This window comes from Taurulus bubalis (genome assembly GCF_910589615.1).
Source record: "Taurulus bubalis genome assembly, chromosome: 1".
Taxonomy (NCBI): domain Eukaryota; kingdom Metazoa; phylum Chordata; class Actinopteri; order Perciformes; family Cottidae; genus Taurulus; species Taurulus bubalis.
This window is the reverse complement of record NC_136589.1, coordinates 25,565,961-25,584,697: the sequence shown is the minus strand read 5'-3', so window position 1 is coordinate 25,584,697 and position 18,737 is coordinate 25,565,961. Positions and strand designations below refer to the sequence as shown.

Here is an 18,737-nt window from a genome sequence, read left to right as displayed (position 1 = left end):
AAAACACCAATCTACCCGGCATGCATTGCGCGCCGATCGCCGGTGATCGATTCTGCTCAGGACTGTCTCATCTCGAACGAACCTGTTGTTTGTCACGTTACTCAGGACTTACTTGAGTGGTCAAACCTCCTGACCGGATGCGGTCCTTATTATCGATCGTCTTTTTTAAATTTGTTTTACTTCTTAGCTTAACTGAAAAGTAACTATACCAAGTGTATAGGCAGCTGCACGCAGACTGATCATCATGCATACTTTCCCGTGAGAGATCAATATACTTTTGGGTTCAAAATGATTGGTGTTTACATCGCTTAAATGTTGCATCTGGCAAATGTGGAGGTTGATTTGAATTACTTTTACTTAAACTTTTACTTAAACTGGAATAATATATCATAATTTATTAGTTTATTTGACGACAGTTGTATATGTTGTAGTGTTAACCAGAATCTGCAAAGTAACGAATACATGTAATGCAGCTTCTCTGTACAGCAGAGGGAGCCAGATGCACAAACAGATACATAGGTAATTTCTCTTATGGGATAAAGGAGTGCTGATAAATATTACATTCCAAAAGCATGAAATGTATTATGTAATATTTAATGCTATGTACGTTCTCTATATTTTTTTCCTTTACTAAAATCCTTGTTGAGAGCCCTTTCCTTCCTGCGAAGGTTACAGTGATTTAAGGGAAAATTGCACATGGATCAAAAACATATAAACACGTGACACATGAATATATTTAGCAAAAGACAGTGTTGGGGTCACCACATATTAGGCTTTATTTGAAATTCATGTTTACATAACGGTTCTTTCATGTTTGTCTGTGAATGCATGTGGAGTTAACTACAGCACATGTGCTTGTTTGTGCGATTCTTATGAGGCTGAGTGTGGGTCATTTTTGTGAGATTTTTTATTTCACCCCTGAAGAAGATAAGTGTACTTGTACTTTTTTTTTTAATCTCCTGAACAAATTTAAGTAATTACAGCATAACACAATGTAAAAAGGTTTTCAGAACCACTCAAATGGCTTTGTCCTTTATTTCCACTTTAGCACCTTTAATGTAAATACTAACTGTGAAGAAAGACTGTGAGGGAGAGAGAGAGAGATAAAGAGAGAGAGAGAGAGAGTAAGATAAAGAGAGAGAGAGAGAGAGAGAGAGAGAGAGAGAGAGAGAGAGAGAGAGACACACACACACACACACACACACACACACACACACACACAGCAAACTGAAAAAAACAATATAACATAAAAGCAAATTAAGGCGTACAATTTGTTCGTACACATTCAATAATCCCACACCTCTCCTCTGGGATACTTATGAGTGTATTTGACTGGAAGTGCTGACCATAGATTTAGAATGAACGGATCAATCAAGTTACAAATGATATCGCATGCCTACGTGTTTGTGTGAGTGTGTCAGCTGGTCCTATGGATTGTTTTGGCTTTTGTAAGAGAATCTTCTCCCGCGTAACAATCGGGATGTGTAGCCGCCTCGGTGCCTGACATCCAGTGAGGTTATAACGATCGCAGAGGTGTGTTGGTGCTCTGCGTGTATTTACGTGTGCGCGGAAGGAGCTCGCCCACATGCTCACACCATGGGGTCTAATTCTATGGTGCGGAGCGCGACAGGTCCTCACTAGCATATCCAGCGGATGAAGCGATCAAAGAACGATGGCTTGTTCAGCGCGGCGTAGTCAGCTCCTCTGAAGACGGCCGACATGTCCCCGAGCGACACCTTCCGCAGCACATCCTCGTCCGTGTCGGATCCCACGGCAATAACCGTGGGGACGCCTTCTGCCCGCCTCATGGCCGACACGCCCTCATCCAGCTGCTCGCTGGCCGTGACGCCGTCAGTGACGAACACGAAGGCCAGCTCGGCGTTGCGACGAGCCAAGCGCTCTCCCCGCTGCACAACACAACATGCAACGTTAAGGGGTTACACTTCCCTTCCCGTGAGAGTCAGATGTGAAGGTCAAGGTCGCTTTCATGTCTCTGTGTGTGCACTTGAGCTAGAAGGGGAGTCACTGAGCTTTGTGTAAAGACAGAAGGTACGGGGCAAAAACAGCTAGTAAAACCACAAGGTGCCCGCTTTTATTTCTGTTAGACGAGATGAGAAGATTGATACCACTCTCATATCGGTATGGTAAATATTTATCTACAGGCAGCGGGCGTTTGGCTTAGTTTAGCATAGCGGGTGAAACAGCTAACCTGACTTTATTCAAAGGCAAAACACCCACTAATAGACAAATTAACAAGTTATATAACTAATTTGTTTAGTCTGTAATAAAAAACTAAGTGTAGAAATGACAAAGTGTTTTTTTTTCTCCGTGGGACTACTTCTTGGCTGGTGGCAGTGACTTCCTTGGGTTTTGGTCGCCACCTTGACCAAGAAATCACTGCAGCTGCCCAAGAAAACCGTCCCACACATAACCCAACTGTAAAACCACAACTTGTTGTTTTTACACTTCAGTTTTTGCACGTATTGAACAAACTAGATACTACATGTTACTGAGTGAGCCGTAGAGCTGCAGGCAAAAGGGTTCTGTCATATTTGGACTGAGCCAAGCAAGCTGTTTCCTCTTGTTTGTATGACGAGCTAAGCAAATCACCTGCTTCACATACAGACGCGTGTGGTATTGGTCTTCTCATCTAACTCAAGAAAGTAAATAAAAAAGTTTTTAAAAAGTTGAACAAATCGTGTTTGTTTTTACCTGTGGAATCACCAGATTGTTGACGGCATAGATGATGGCACTGCCCAGAGCAGAGGAGGAGTCCATGTAGGTCACCCCCGCCAGCGAATCAGAGATCACCGTGAGGTTGTGTGTGAGCGCGAACTCCACCCTCTGTTCTGTCGTGCTGCCGTACTGCAGCAGTGCCAAGCGGGCGTTCCTCTCGTCTGACTGGCCGCTGGCCAGGGTCAGGCGACGAGCCACGTTCTCGATGAACTCTTTGGCCTTTCGGTGGTCCTCCAGTCCCATCCTCTCAGAGCCATCCAACAGGAACACCACATCCACGGGCCGCTGAACACAGCTAGCCACTGAAGGCTCTGGAACAGACACACACACATATATAAACCTTTAAATCAAACACGATGTTCAGCGAGCTACAGCTGCAACACAGATGCGCAGGAGTCAAAGTCAGCAAAAAAATATATGCTTTAACACACTGTAGTGTTACTTCTTTCATCCATGCTAGTTGCAGTCTAGCTGTCTGATTGTATCTAAACCTTCTCATATCAGTAGTGTGGCCTCATCAAGAAAACACTTATTTTGTTTGCTCTATGATTTTATTCTCTTGAGATGGCAAAATATAAAACATGAATACATGTTATACAAAACAACATAGTTCACATCAGTAAGTTTCCATCACAGAGCTAACATGGCGCCATGACATTTGGTTAAAGCCGGTCTTAGTCATCCTACTTTACAAGCCAAGCCACATGCAAAGAAAACATGCACCAATCAAGGGCATAATATACAATAGTTCCTTCATTCTCAGTCAATTAACCAAACATCCACATATACCAACTTCTGACTCATATACAGTAAACTGTCTCTAAAACCAGATCTTTTCCACATGTCATGGCCTTTTCACCAACATGACTCATTCACAGAGCACAAGAAAAAAAGTTAAGGCCGTAACCATGGATGTGTGCAAAACAGCAAGAAAAAAAAGCCATCATAGTGATTCAGTGGGCTCGTGATTCACAGTGGAAATTTGGCTTCATCAAAGAGCTACTGTTCACTTTACAGAGTAACATGAACAGCTCTGCAGACCAATCTGCCTCCAACAAATGACATCCGCCTTCCATGTGAGTGGAAAACGTTCCTCCACAAAATGATATGTATTGTATTTCAAACAGACATACTTTTCAGAGAGACAGCGCCATGTACATTGATTTAGAAATATTCTATTAGGAGAGGGAGCATCACATTTTGAATTTTGGCCCCTTACATACAGTAACTGTACATAATAAGGCTGCTTTGAAATGTCAGGACAGGGCCAGCATCATATCATTCAAATCCTTTTGCATACAGCCCAGGTGTATATTGCACCACTAGAGTTAGAAAATGCCCACAGTTTTGATCAAACCTATTCTATGTCCAGCAGTAAGCTTATTAGCTATTGGCGACCATAATGGCGAGGTAGCATGGTTAGCATATTAGCATTAGCAGAGTCCTAAGGCTTTTGCTGGGTCTCCCATAATGTCTCCATAGACATATTTGAAGGAGTCGATGAACAGCCGGGTCCACTGTTGCCTGTCTGTTCCCTGGGCAAGTTTGGCTCTCTGGGCTGTGTACGCCATGGTTGCAACACCAACCCCATATTGCTGCTCGCTCAGGCCGTTCAGCAGGCTGGTCACACCCTTCAAAGAGGTGGGGACCAATGAGGGGCTGCCTTCCTCGGCCAGCGGCTTCCAGGGGGGAGGGGCTTCCCCCGGTGTGACGCCCCCTCCTGAAACAAGTGGGCGGAATAACATTGTGGGCGGAGCACTAAATTGCAAACGTTTGGTCTTGTTGGTTGGCTTTGCAGCGGCATGAATTCATTGCATCGTGGCAAAGGAGGCAAAATGATGTGTGAAAAAAACAACATTTAAGACACAACTTGTCTGATCCTCAACATAGCTTAAAGACGCCAGTATGCTTCAAACAAACTAGTTGGTCCCAAGTGGTGTCCGGACACATCTGAAGGCCCAGATGTTTACTTCTGTTCTGAACGCAAAACGCCTGCTGTCATAGAGAGGTGCAGGGCGTGTTGAATCATAATAATGGATAACAGTGCACACTTTCAGACAGCCTCTCCTCAAAGGCATTCATGGTGTTGCGTTCGGTTCTACACACATGAAAAGTGACGACAGGCTTTGTGTAAAGAATAAAAACAGAAGAACAGAGAACAGTTTCGGAGAGACTTTGACATTTGACATTTGACATTTGACAAGCACTTCATTTCAAGCATGTTGACGTCTTAATAATGCGGGTTACTTTGGCCTAAATGCTGAAAATCTTTGAAGAGAAGACACTAAGCAATACATATTATTTTAAAGTCTTACCTGATTTACAAGGGAGATCGGGGCATATGACGATGGGATCTGAAGCCAAGATAAAGACAGAATATCAGAAAAAGTACAGAACAAAACAGCTTTCATATTCCACTAGGGGAACGTACTGTACATAATTGACTGTACATCCTTCCACAATGAGTGTACCTGGGCAGAGCACATTTTCAATCTTGTCGAGGAACTCCTCTGCCACCAGGTCGACAAAGCGCTTCATGCCCATCACCCTGCCATCTTTCTGGCAGGCGATGCTCTTCAGGCTCTCATTCTCCTCAATCTGGTCGAACATGTCTCCAATACCAATAGCACTCACATCGACGCCGGGATGACTGCTCATACAAACACACATATATATATATATATATATATATGTTATATATATAATTTTTCATCGACACAAATGAGAATTCTAAATGACCAAATACAGCCCCAGTGTCAGGCACCTGCAGAGGGAGGTGAGCAGCATGTCGTCATCTCTGGGGTCGAAGCGTCCGTCTGTGATGACAACAACGGTGACTTTGGCTTTGGCCCTGCGGCTGTCCTTGATCAGGTTGTCGTAGGCGTACTTGAGAGCGGATGGAGTCCATGTTCCTCCGGCGATCCACTCCAAGCGCTTCACTGCATTCTGAATAGTGGATAAGTCAGAATGTGAGAGATGTGTACGTACAGTGATGTGACAACACCACTGGGTGCAGACACAGAGGCAAAGCGTCTATCATTTTTAAATAGTTACACTGCGGCCATTTTGAAAACATGGTTCTGGTTCGGTGGCGAAAGGTCGCAGCCATGGTTGTGGACAGCGCTTCAGTAAAATCAGCATAAAGTTCAGTACTAGCATGTATCAGGAGCTGTCTTGAAATTGACAGCAAACAATAAATATAAATAAAGTCTGTTCTTGTACTGTGTTCCTACTGTCAATAACTCCCATTAAAGACCGACACCAACAATGTGAACAGTGTTTCTCAATACTCTCTAACGAACTATACTCAGCCCAAAGCCCACTGGTTCCTAATAAAGATGTTCAACCTTAAAATCATATTTTATGAAACTACTGGACGCTGTACTTTTTGGCAAATGTATCTCAAACAGGAGGGAATACTGCATTTGCTGGGGACTATTTTCAGCCGCGGATGAATACACATTTTGGGCAATATTTACTTTTTAAGGCAGCAGGATTATTAGTTATGTATGATTGAGTTAAATGAAATTACAGTGGCCATGTTCATGATCATGAAGGAATATGTCACCCAGTAGAATAGTTTGACTCAGTGATGTGTTTTAAATGTGAGGTTGATGCCACAGAGGTATGAACTTCATCAGGATTTGACCATGTTGGCAAGACTTTTTAGCATCGTCAATTTATTGTTGGTTTTGGTCTTTTCACAGGATTTTTTTAAGGTAGGTCTACTTTCTATTGCATTCCAGATTAAATGTATTGGTAAATGTGAGAAAAATAGAGAGAAGGAGATCTGTGATGACTCTCATCTGACAGTACATCAAGCCTGATTACATAAGACGCATCTGGACAAGAAAAGGCAAAAGAACAGTATGTGCTACACCCCAAAAAACCTCTTAAAAGCAGTTTGCACATGTGTTTGTGTTTGAGACCTTGAAAGCAGACAGTGAATCGATCTTGGGGTCGTCGAGTCGGATGGCCTGGAAGGTACCACTGTGACTGTACTGGACAACTCCCACTCTTGTGCCTGGGAACACATGCAACCGTGTTGACATCAAGTTGGCAGCCATCTTATAACGTTTCTTTTTGTCAATGCACAGATAAATCCTGAAGTCATTTGTAAACCACATGAGCATGAACTAATGTATCTATACCTGTCTCTGACTTGGGGTCTTTGGCAAGGGATCCCAATCTGTTGATGGTGTTGATGACAAAGTTCTTCTCCAGGGTGAAGTTGGTCAGACCCACTGACTCTGAGCTGTCGATCACGAACACAATGTCCAAGGGTCCGCAGCGTTTCTCACAGTCTGCAGACAAAACCGCAAACTGTGATGACCAGACAGCCTATCAGAGCATGTTCATATCACGAACGGAAACACAGAAGCTAAACTCACCACAGCAGCCACACGTTTCTCTGATGTAGGTCATAACATCACATTCCTGCAGGAAGAAACATGACATCATTATATCCTGCATGCATTTTTCTTGATGAGCCAGTGATAAAAAAAGAGTGGTTTGATGAAATGTTCTCACAGTGAGGCCGGGATCTCCCTCAGGGCCAGGATATCCCTGTAGAGAAAAAGAACACATAAAACCCAATTCTGTCTCTCAGCTTTTGTCTGGTTTGGGTTTGCTAGCAGATAACGCTGTAACAAGTAAACATATGAAAACATCAGCCTAGTTGACATTTCCTAGCTGGATGCAACTCCCTAGTGAGTAGAAAGGCCCCTGTATGTGGGTTTAACTGGTTTACAGTGCATGTTTTGTATACTTACATCACGCCCACCCTCTCCTCTTGGCCCTCTCAGGCCTGGCTCACCCGTTGATCCTGGCTCACCCTGTTGTGAGCAGAAACATTAGCATTGTGTATCTGCGCCTTTCACTTCAGTAACGGAATACATCCAACTACAATGATTACTCACTTCCTCTCCCAGGATTCCTTTATTCCCTGGGTCACCCTTTTGACCACAGTCTCCTCTGCTGCCGCGAGGTCCACGATTGCCGTTCTCTCCTCTATCACCCTGTACAGCAGCGGAGGGACATTTTATCAGCCAAGTGTGTCACTCTGGCAAGTAAATGTATTGAGGCGAAGTGCATGTGTACTTTACCGATGTTCCTCTTGGCCCAGGGTAGCTGAAGCCAGGTCTTCCATGGTCTCCCTGAATAGAAAAGAAACAGTCAAGACAAACTGCAGCTGAAAAAGTCAGAAGAAGATGCTGACACACTGACACATACACAGAGACGCATACCTTTGGTCCAATCGGTCCAGGTTCTCCTCGAGATCCAGCATCACCAGAGTCACCTCTGGTACCCTGTTGTACAAACCGTGTTAATGTAAAGTAGATTAGGTATCTTTTTTGCATGATGCCCAATTGAGACCTAGAACCTACATTTTTCCCAGCTTCTCCTGATGTACCCGGTGGTCCCCTGGGGCCTGGCAGGCCATTGTCTCCCTGTTCAGAGAGAAAGTTTATGACAGGTGCAACAATAGTGGGCAGATTAAAGAGTTGTGTACGGTGTTCATATGAACATATACAAATTATACAAACAACATTGATCTTCTAACCTTTGTTCCTTTGTTTCCTGATTCACCTGGTAGTCCTCTTAAGCCCTCTGGACCCATTTCACCCTGAAACATAAAATCTGCATTGAGCTCCCAAGTGATGGAGTATTGTATCTCAATGAAAGAAATAATTTGAGCCGATGCAAAAAGTTCACACTTGCACAGTTGTGTATGCACCTTGTCTCCCTTATTGCCATCTGTTCCTTGAGCACCCTTTGGCCCATAGTCTCCTCTTCTCCCCTAGAATGCAAGAACAATGACCAAATCAAAGCATGACCGATGCAGGCTAACTATGAAAGGGAACATGATGAAAGTGAATTAGACGTTCTTACGCCCTCTCCTCTGATTCCCAGAATTCCAGGACTTCCCTAAGAAACACAACACACAGATGAGCTCCATGATGTTATATGTGTGTGAATACATTTCTGTCTGTGGTGATGAGCCTTACTGGGTTCCCTTTCAGTCCAGGGACGCCAGGTGATCCAGGACTTCCACTCTCTCCCTGTGGACAAAGCACCAGAGTTTAGCGGTTCACCTCCATCATTCCTCAAACCAATGTAACATGACCAAAGACCTAACATCTGTCCCAGCAAAAAGCACCGATCCCTGTCCCCGTGTTCTGATTTTACCTTTGGTCCAGCCTCTCCAGACGGGCCGGAGGGTCCACTTCTTCCAGGGCGACCGGCATCCCCCTGAAAACAGGACACAATCACATGCTCACAGTCGGGCAGAGTTTACCCACAGGTTGGTGGTTAATCAATTTCAATTGAAGACCATGTACCTTATCTCCTTCAGTTCCACCGAAACCGCGATCACCGACATCACCGGGGTGACCATCAGGACCCTACGAGGCGTCAAACACACACCATAAATAGGCCATAACGCTATACAATATGGATGTATTGATCATTCAAAATCGTCGGTTTAGTGTCATACTCTGTCGCCTGGGTCTCCTTTGCAGCCGGGAGCACCGATCCGCCCAATTTTACCCTGGGAAGAAAACAATTGCATTACAAATCTAGAGCTTCACTTCAAGATCATACATCCACTATTTGAAACATTCAGAATAGAGTCATGATTATAGGTGGCATTGTGTCCCCTAAAGTGGACAACAAAACTTGCTCCTTAAGTTAAGCAGCAGCTACCTTCTGTCCATCTGTCCCATTACGTCCTGGAATGCCAAACACTCCCTAACAATGAAGAGAGGAACAATTAGAGAAGAAAGACCATACCTTAACAAAACATATGATAATGAAAACATTTGTGAGATAGTAAATCATACATGGAAAAAGAAAAATCCTACCTTTTTCCCTTGAGTTCCCAATTCTCCCTGTGCGCGGACAGAAAACCAGCGGTCATTTTACATACAATCATTATGTGCTTATTTATTATTACAGATTATGAACTGTTGTTTGAATTTGCCTAGATTTTATAAGCATTCACCTACAAAGTCAGTAATTAATTCAAAGACTTAAGTAATGCATTGATGAACATGATCCACACAAAAGAGACGTGCATGCCTCACCTTCTCGCCTGTGTGACCTGGTTCTCCCTACAGAGAGGAGGAAGGGGAGAGAAAAGTTGTTGTTTTTACAATAGAGACACAAACAAACTTTGTCAAACTAAAGTGAATAGTGAACGACGGGTAGGTGGGTGTTAAACATCTTACTTTGGAACCAGGCTGACCAATGGGACCTTCGATACCGGGGTCTCCTGCGCGACCTGTTAATCCTTTCAGACCTGGGTCGCCGTTGTCTCCTTTGGCTCCCTGCAATCAAGGAATTTCATGGAGAAAACGTGTGTGAAGAATAAAGTGACTTGTGTGCGAATTCCGTAAGTGTGAGTTTGTGTGGATGCTCACTTTTTGTCCTCTGGGGCCTTTTGGACCATCACTCCCTTTTGTCTCCAGACAGGACACTTTGTAACACTGTGTCACACAGGAAATTAAGTCAAACAGTCAGTGTGGATGCAGTCCGAAACACAAATATTTCTGATCTTTAGTTGTGTGAGCAATCTTACGTCTACGAACGCATGATGTTTCTGTGAAGACAAAAGGAACAAGGTGTGAGCAGAAGACAGATGGGTCTCGTGTGTCTCTGTAAGTGTTTTTGTGTGTTACCATTGTCTTGATGATGCTGTCAATGGTCTCCGTATTTATGACGGCTTTGCCTGTGCTCAGATCAACAGCCATGAAGTCCCTCCTGTAGAGGCTTACAGGAGAGTTGGCAATCTCCCTCAGCCCTGTCTCTTCCACGTTCTTGGATGCCGCAACGACAAATATCCGGATACCCTCCTCGCGAGCTCTTTCTGCGGCCACTTTGATGCCCCTGCACGGTTCACCGGTCACGTGGCCGTCGGTGATGACCACAGCGAATCGGAGGGTGCGGGGGTTTGTGGGTGACTTTAGCATGTGCTGCGTCATGTTGCCGATGGCACAGTCGATGTAGGTGCCCTTACCCAGGTAATTGATTCCCCTGACGCCCTGGAAACAATGTGAAAGGAGTGAGACTTGTTATGGCTGGATTAAAAATCGAGAAAAGCAGGCAACCATCCAGGGACACAAGACCCTCAGTGTCTCTGAAGATATCAGAAATCCCAAAGCAGATTCACCCATGGCATTTTCATTGGCATAAATAAATTAAACTAGAAAAAAAAACAGTAAACTATTAAAACAACTAGAAAACTAGAATAAACAACAACACTGAAGACTTCCACTCTCCACACCTTTGGGTCTCCAGTCCCGAATGTTTTCCCAAAAGCCCTGAATCCTAAAGTTTTTTATGACATTTTAAATTTCAATCTTCGTTTGGGGATCCTTGCTTTGCAATTAGAGCAGCGCACATTATTATGGCATGGATTCAAATGGAGCAGATTTGTTAGCCAAACATTAATTCTGTGAACTCTACTCTAGCGTAGTATAAAACAAATAGGCTTCAAGAATAGTAATGTTGTGTAAGCCACATCCTACCCTACCAATGTATGTCATGTAACTTCCTCAACATTTCTTGTGTTGAGGTTTCAGAATGATGAAGACAGTTGGAGAATAATGAAATACAAAATGATGTAGGCTCGCCAGAATTATATTTTTTAAAACTATCATGCTTTTTACAAATTGACATTCCATTATCTCTTGTGGCTTATAGTAGTGTAATATAGCCGCAATAAAAACAAATCTCCCCCATAGGTTTCAGGCTGACCACCGAATTTTTGCAAAGTTGGGCTCCGCCTCTGTGTGTAGATGTATGTGTGTGTTGGCGTATGTGTGTGTCACTCACAGTGATGAAATCATTCTTGGGTGCGAGGGGACTGAACTCTTTACACTCCTGAGAGAAGTGCAGTCCACCGATCTTCCAGTTGACCCGCACAACACCATTGAGTTCAGCATCATCCAAACGCTGTGCAAACTGCTCTACGAATTTCTACAACAACAAAAGGCACAACACATTATACAACAGACAGCCCACTTGGTTGACTGTCATTTAGTGAGGACCACACTATGAAACAGGGATATCTTTTGGTCGAGGCTTAATTGAAAAGTATGCAGATAAACAAGGAACCTTGATGCTTTCCACCAGCGCTCCAGGGGGCGGCTCCTGCAGGGCGATGGTCTCAGATGTGTCTATGGTGAAGTACACTTCTATGGCACAATCATTTTTCTCTGGAGGGAATGCAAACAAAACACATTTAAAACCTCCGCTGAAAATTGCACTCAAATAAGCAAGATGAAATGTTCCATGGAACGTCACTAAAACGTATCAGCATGGCATGTTACTTTGGCCAGGAGGCAACAAGGGTTCAGTTTCATGGCACTCACTGCTGCACTCCTGGCCGTGAGTCAGGGCTCCAAAAAGAAGACAGAGAGCGATGACCTCTAACCCCAGCATCTTCCTCTTGTCCTGTCTGACGTACAAGGACACACAACAACACACAAGTGAGCCAACAATCTGTTTGATTTCTCACTCTCAAAAAAACATTAAAGTGAAAATAGAAGTCATGGGAAAGACAACAAATGCAGGGAAAACACTGAATCGCAAAAATGGAAAGACATGTGACTAACTTTAAACCTAAGTAATTGTGATGCTGGTAATTTTAGCTAGCTGTGGTCTAATAATACTGAATTTACTAATTATTCCACATGCTGAATGATTTTCGTCACAAAGTCAAAAAAAAATCTAGATTTGCATTAGTATCAGTTTATGCTAATTGTACAAGGAACAGGTTGCCTGGTCATGGTTGCACAGGGAACAAAATGGCCGCCACATAATTTGAAAGGATCAGGTGTTGAACAGGGCTCCTCTCTACTGTTTTAAATGCTGGAAATGGAGACGACAGAAGCTGGAAGAAGTGATTGATCTCAACATAGGCTGACATTTGGCTCATTATGGATTATTCATGCAGAAACCTGAAGCCTTAACATGCTGCCAAACTTCAGCAGTAACCAACTAAAAATGCACAGGCCTAAGTACTTGAAGAACTCAAAAAAGTTCCAGTAGTCATGCTAACTAAACGTAGTACCTCCTCCTCTCAAGTCTAGGAACATTTGAACAAACAGACTTTGAGTGATGACACAAAATTAACAGACTTGAGATGCAAATGGCTGCAGAGAGCAGGCTGCTGATTGACTAAAGTCAGACTCACATTTAGTTTTTTTCACAAGGCCTGAGTCTGCTGCCCTCCAGAGGCGCCCCCTTCCCTTACAGAAAACCTCTGTTCACCAGCTGTTTTAGGCGGATTAACTCGCACATTGCTCTTTTTTTGTGATTTGGAAACACACATTTATTTATTTATGCACCATGCAAATTCTGACAAGACAGGTCATCGTGCAGGACCTGTTTTAATGGCCTGGTTATTGCATATTCTAAAACAAATTATGAATCAGATTACCACAAACAACTAGCACACACACACACACACACACACACACACACACACACACACACACACACACACACACACACACACACACACACACACACACACACACACACACACATGTGGCTCCCTCTAGCGGACTGACAGCGGTGAGCTGCGGAGGAGTCCGCTCCCGCAGATGTCCCCACTCCTATATGAATATGAATATGAGTGGGAGTCCACAGCCTTTCACCACTGCACAGTTGAATACCATGCAAAAGAAAACATGCAGAGATAACAGCACGACTGAGATAACCTATGTTGTGTTGTTTTCATGGACAATTTTGTTTATGGGTCTTGAAAGACTCAAAGTGTATTCCCGCAGTTTCGTTTGCTGAGAAAAATCCCTAATTTATGTTGATGAGAGTAAACTTGAAGACGTGCAAAGAGACAGAGAGCGAGAGACAGACAGAGACAGAGGCAAAGACAGGCAGAACATCACAAGGAGAATAAATGAGACAGAGAAAGGGAGAGAGAGAGAGAGAGAGGGAGAGAGCGAGAGACAGACAGACAGCAAGATTGGCACATTGCGTGCGTAAAAGTGCTGCTTACCCGATCTCTTTCCAACAACTTCAAAACTTAATGAGCAGCTGATCCTCTGTTGATTAACTCCTCATCTCAGCAGGAGGGAAAGACGAGAAAGAAAAGGGAGATACGGGAGGTCGGAAATGGGAAATGAAGCCCTGGATGCGCGTTTACTTCCCGCAGAAGAGCCGTCCGTTCGCTCTCCAGTCCCGGATCAGCCCCAGAAACAGGCTCTGATCCCTCCTCCTGTACGCGCACGACGCACCCCAGTGCCCACTGCTGACCACTTGGAGGCGCCATGGCTCCGCAGGAACCCGTGTGAGCGCGCACGCGCGTACACCCAGTATCACTACCATGAACCAGTAAAAGAGGATGCCAAAGTGCAGCTGTGGGTTTGGACCGATTCAACCCAAGAAGATGCCTCCAACAGCTCAAACAGATTTGAATGTGGTCATAGTTATCAGATGATATGACAACATAACGGATGTGGCCCTCAGCAGAACACATGGGGAACCCTGACAATGAGCTTTAATGTCCTCCAGACAGAACATTTCGGAGGTTTCCACGGTAATCTCGTACATGTGGTGAGTCAGTTTGAAATAGAACAGGATAAAGAGTAGACTTAATTCCCCCCCCCCCCCCATACTCATAAACACACACACACACACACACACACACACACACACACACACACACACACACACACACACACACACACACACACACACACACACAAATGGACCTCACTTGTGTCTAGTGGTCTGGTTGCAATTAGAAGGCAGAGTGAGAGGAGTTTATACTCGATGTAAACACTAACAGGCTGTCCATGAGTCTGCTCACCATGTTTATACGCATGTAGGTGCTTCAACTGCCCGTTTGCAGGCCTATGTGTTGGTGGACATGGTGGGAGGTCTCCCTGTTAGAACACACGCAATGTATGTACACATCCACATTGACACTCACGTCTGCCCTCTGTCAAGGTAAAGCATGTATTTCTTCATCATTCTATTGTTGCTGATCACATGTTGGCTGCAGAAACACTTGCGTGTATCAGAGTTCAATTTGATTGAACGCTCAGATGTGGCCTTATTATCCAGCAACACTGCCACTAATGTGTTATCCAGGCCGGGAGGCGATGTCAGGAACAGGTTTCTACATCCAAGTCCACATCCGTTACATGGGAGGCTATCAGTTTGGAGAGAGAGATGACACGACAGGGGTCGTTTGGCTGAACTGAGTACGGCAGGTGCTGATGTGAATGACCCAGAGAATGGAATCCACGTCTTTAAGAATATCACATTGAAGAGACATTTGATAAAAGTGTGATCCGTCATGAGAAATTGCTGCTGTTGCACTTGCAGAAACGTGATGTATTTCTACATACTAGTTTTGACTTTTTAGTCCCTCGTGCTTTTTAATTGGAAGGTACAGGGGGCTGTGATCAAGAGGTGGTCGGAGATGAGACAGCAGTCAGCATTTTGCCAAGTGCAGAGAAAAGCAGAGAAGGAGACGGGCAGCTGCTGGACAGTTATTACTCTCTGAAGTTGTTCTCCCGTCTTGCCCTGGGAAGAGTTTTTCCTCAAAAAAGAGAAGAAGGGAGGAGTGCAACAGTGTGTGTGTTTGTGTGCACGTGGGTGTGCGTGTGCGTGTGATGGAGAGTGAGGGGGTTCTGGTCTCTCTTAAAGTGTGACTCATAGAATAGGAATGGCCTCCCTCCCAAACACACACACACACACACACACACACACACACACACACACACACACACACACACACACACACACACACACACACACAAACTCACTCTCTCACTCTTTAATCCCCCCCCCTTTATTTCTTTCACATGAACTGAAAGAGCGTTTCAGTCTGGGGGGATTTCTGTACAATCAGTTCCAGAATCATAAACAGCTCAACTCTCCCGACATTCGCTGCAACTTTTCCCTCACCGCTCCACGGAAAGCACACCAGGGACAACTCAGTTCAGGTCACGTGCAAACATGCACAAAGACGAAAGCCGAGACGACAATGAGAAACATGAAAGCAAAGCAAGCATATGTGTGTAATTGCACAAATCCACGCTGTTAAGCAGCAGGATGCATGTTCATGATATCGGCAAGCATGCATAGATATGCGTATGAGGGATGCAGTTCTATTAGATGCTGTCCAGTGCAGCTCCTGAATCTGAAATGCACAATGAACAAACAAACAGGATATTACATACAAATTACAATAAGTTAACATTTACTCCTCTTTTTCTTTGTTTCTTTTTGGAATCTATTCCCCTCCTTTCCTCCAGATGTGCTTTCTGTTCAGACAAGGCAGCTGGGAGCTGTTACTACAGTGCATCATGAACAGACACACAAACACACAAGGTCGTGCACACATCCAGTCCATGCAGGAAACGTCAGACTCATTACCCGTAACATTCGGTGCAAAATGGTTGCGCTAAAGTCTGAGAGTAAGATGGTAGTTAGAAGTCCAATCACTAGAGCTTCAGAAAACAGGAGGGAGGAAATTAGGTCTCGGAAAAACTGCAGAGGAGCCAAGACAAATTTCTGAGGAACTGTCCCCCTCGCACTCAAACACATAGGCAGAAATCACACCGATGGCAGATGCAGACATGCTGTAAATTGTGCACAGAAATATGCATCACCATGCAAGTTGGCACACCTGTGCACATGCACATGCACAAACAAACACACACTCTGTGTGGAATGCTCTGAAAAGTGCAGTTTTGGCTTCGGATCTTCAAAAATGTCTTCAACACAGAAAAAGCTTTATCAAAAAGCGCACACACAAACAGTACAGCGCATGTACGTGCACACACACACACAAGAATGGACAAAGGAAGATAAAAATCAGGACAACAGGGGGAAAAAGCAGTAAAGAAACTCCAGCTGAGACAGTTCCACTGAAATTCAGCTGTAGCCTGATTGTGAAGGATTAATATAAAACATGTGTCTCAAAAAAAGGAAAGAAACTCAAGCTGAGACAGTTCCACTGAAATTCTGCTGCAGTCAGTGTGAAAGTTTAATACAAAACGTGTGTCTCAAAAACATGTGTCTGTTATGATGTTGGTTTGTTTGGTGTCCTGTTTTATTTTGAAGTCCTTGTTTTGTGTGTCCTCTGTGTTCCTGCACTTCCTGCTCCTGTGATTGTCCGTCTGCCCTGATTGTGTATTCCCTTCACCTGTGCTGCCCTCATTGTTTTCCACCTGTGCCTCGTTACCTTCCTGTATTTAAACCCTGTGTCTCCAATCACCTTGTTGGATTGCGCTGGTTTTTCCCTGTCTGTGGCCCCTGTGAGTAGTCCTGTGTGGTCCCTGTTTTTTTGGATTCCTGTTTTTGTTTGTTCCTCGGCCTGTTTTTAAAGGCTAACCTGAGTTTTGTTTGAGAATAAATTTACTTTGAACTGTTGCTCTGACATTTGGGTCCTCTAAAATCAAAATTTAAATCAAAGCCTGACAGTGTCTCATTGAGCCAAAGCAAAGACTTTTTGCAACATTTGCGTGTCCATGCACGGTATGTTATTTTTTGCAAATAAAAAAACAATGTTTGTAATTTGAGGAATTCTTTCTTCTCTTGCTCCTCTTCAACAAGGAGGTCAGAGGTCAGGCACAGCTGCAGCCCTGGTGCCGGTAGAGATGTACTCCATGGAACTTCAGCAAGTAGACCAGTGCTTGTATTTGAGTCGTGACAACACTGTCACAAGAATTAATCCACCTGGGTCTTGGTGATGATTTTAACGTTTCTCTCATTAAGTTATGTGCTGAGAGGGATAATAGCCCCTTGCTCACAATGTCAGCCGAGTGTGGAGGACCAACCGTATGCATGCCTAAAGCCTTGAACAATGAAAGCAGATGCCAAGTAGGGTTGTTGCCCCACTGCAGTTTTTATAGCATTCATTTTATACAGTGGTTCTCAAATGGTGGTACATGAAGGCACTCCAGGGGGTACGTGAGAAACAACCATTCAAAAATCCTTTAAAAATTGTTATTTAATAAATATTCAATAAAATATAACTAAGTTCAAAAACTGAATTTTATTTAAGCAATAAGTCACTCGGTCAACATTCAATCATTCAGCAGTCATCAGGCAACTTCTGAAGGCAATTGGTTGCACTCAGAGGAAAAAGGGGGCTGAATAATTTTGCACACTGCACTTTTGCAGTTTGCAGTTTTTTATTTGTGAAAAAAAATTCAAATCATGTATAATTTTCTTTGTACTTCACAATTGTGTGGCACTTTGTGTTGGTCTTTCACATAAAATTTCAATAAAATATATGTATATTTGTGGCGTGTAATGTGACAAAATGTGGAAACGTTCAAGGGGTATGAATACTTTTGCAAGCCACTGTATGGGACTATAAAACTGACTGCCTGGCGATTTACTGACCAGGCCGGTTGAAAGCAGGGTGGAGGATGACCCTCAGCCACTGATGTAAATAAGTGCTCACACTGCTTCTGTCAGTCTTTTCTCCGTCATTTTTCTCCTCCATGATGTTTAGAGAACTTGCCTCGCGTCGGGAAATTACCGACGTAATATTCTCTCACTGGAAATTATCACGATTTTGTGATCAAACCCTTTCATTCCTCCTCTTAGTTTCTAGTTTTATGCACTCGCTCCCCGCTAACTCGTCTGCTCTCAGCGCGTTACCTGCTCTGCTCTCCTGATTGTGAGCCGTATCAACGTTTGACTCTACAGCAGGAACAGGGACCACAAATACATTATTCACCGCTGACATTCTCATCAAAAGTCATTCCCCACAAAATATCAAAGTTTACACGAAACATGTTTGGTAACTGTCAAGCTTGAAATGACAACTAACGGTCGCGCAATTTAAATCTACCTGTTATTTTAAGTGCGCACTGATATGGAACGCTCTAAATGTAAACAGTCTGCACAGTACTTTATGGCTGAATAAAATACACCCCGTAACTCACTCTCAACCAATCAGAATGCTTGATTCGATCTACACGTATTATAAATATTCTACAGAAAATATA

At 43.8% G+C, this 18,737-nt stretch overlaps 1 protein-coding gene across 1 annotated transcript; it reads right to left on the bottom strand.

The window, feature by feature from the left end:
• Window positions 1–731: 731 nt before the first annotated feature.
• Window positions 732–13,896, bottom strand: col6a2 (collagen, type VI, alpha 2). Its single transcript, XM_079229591.1, has 32 exons — window positions 13,760–13,896; window positions 12,111–12,196; window positions 11,854–11,954; window positions 11,572–11,715; window positions 10,416–10,778; window positions 10,316–10,336; window positions 10,158–10,223; window positions 9,966–10,064; window positions 9,822–9,848; window positions 9,600–9,626; window positions 9,442–9,486; window positions 9,233–9,286; window positions 9,078–9,140; window positions 8,926–8,988; window positions 8,745–8,798; window positions 8,629–8,664; window positions 8,474–8,536; window positions 8,300–8,362; window positions 8,124–8,186; window positions 7,983–8,045; window positions 7,842–7,892; window positions 7,656–7,754; window positions 7,509–7,571; window positions 7,267–7,302; window positions 7,128–7,173; window positions 6,888–7,040; window positions 6,666–6,760; window positions 5,501–5,682; window positions 5,208–5,386; window positions 5,052–5,090; window positions 2,713–3,047; window positions 732–1,907 (listed from the first exon to the last, which is right to left on the bottom strand). The coding sequence occupies exons 2-32, from the start codon at window positions 12,178–12,180 to the stop codon at window positions 1,638–1,640; spliced, it is 3,033 nt and encodes a 1,010-aa protein (XP_079085717.1). The 5' UTR covers window positions 12,181–12,196; window positions 13,760–13,896; the 3' UTR covers window positions 732–1,637.
• Between the last annotated feature and the right edge of the window lie 4,841 nt (window positions 13,897–18,737).

What these genes read in the sequence shown, in the direction of transcription:
- col6a2 (XM_079229591.1), bottom strand. Translation starts at nt 12,180, where the DNA reads ATGCTGGGGTTAGAGGTCATCGCTCTCTGTCTTCTTTTTGGAGCCCTG. An exon ending in CCAAGAATGATTTCATCACT is followed by an intron (nt 10,779 to 11,571) that starts GTGAGTGACACA and finishes CATTGTTTCCAG; the next exon opens with GGCGTCAGGGGAATCAATTA. An exon ending in TGGGAATCAGAGGAGAGGGC is followed by an intron (nt 8,537 to 8,628) that starts GTAAGAACGTCT and finishes CTTGCATTCTAG; the next exon opens with GGGAGAAGAGGAGACTATGG.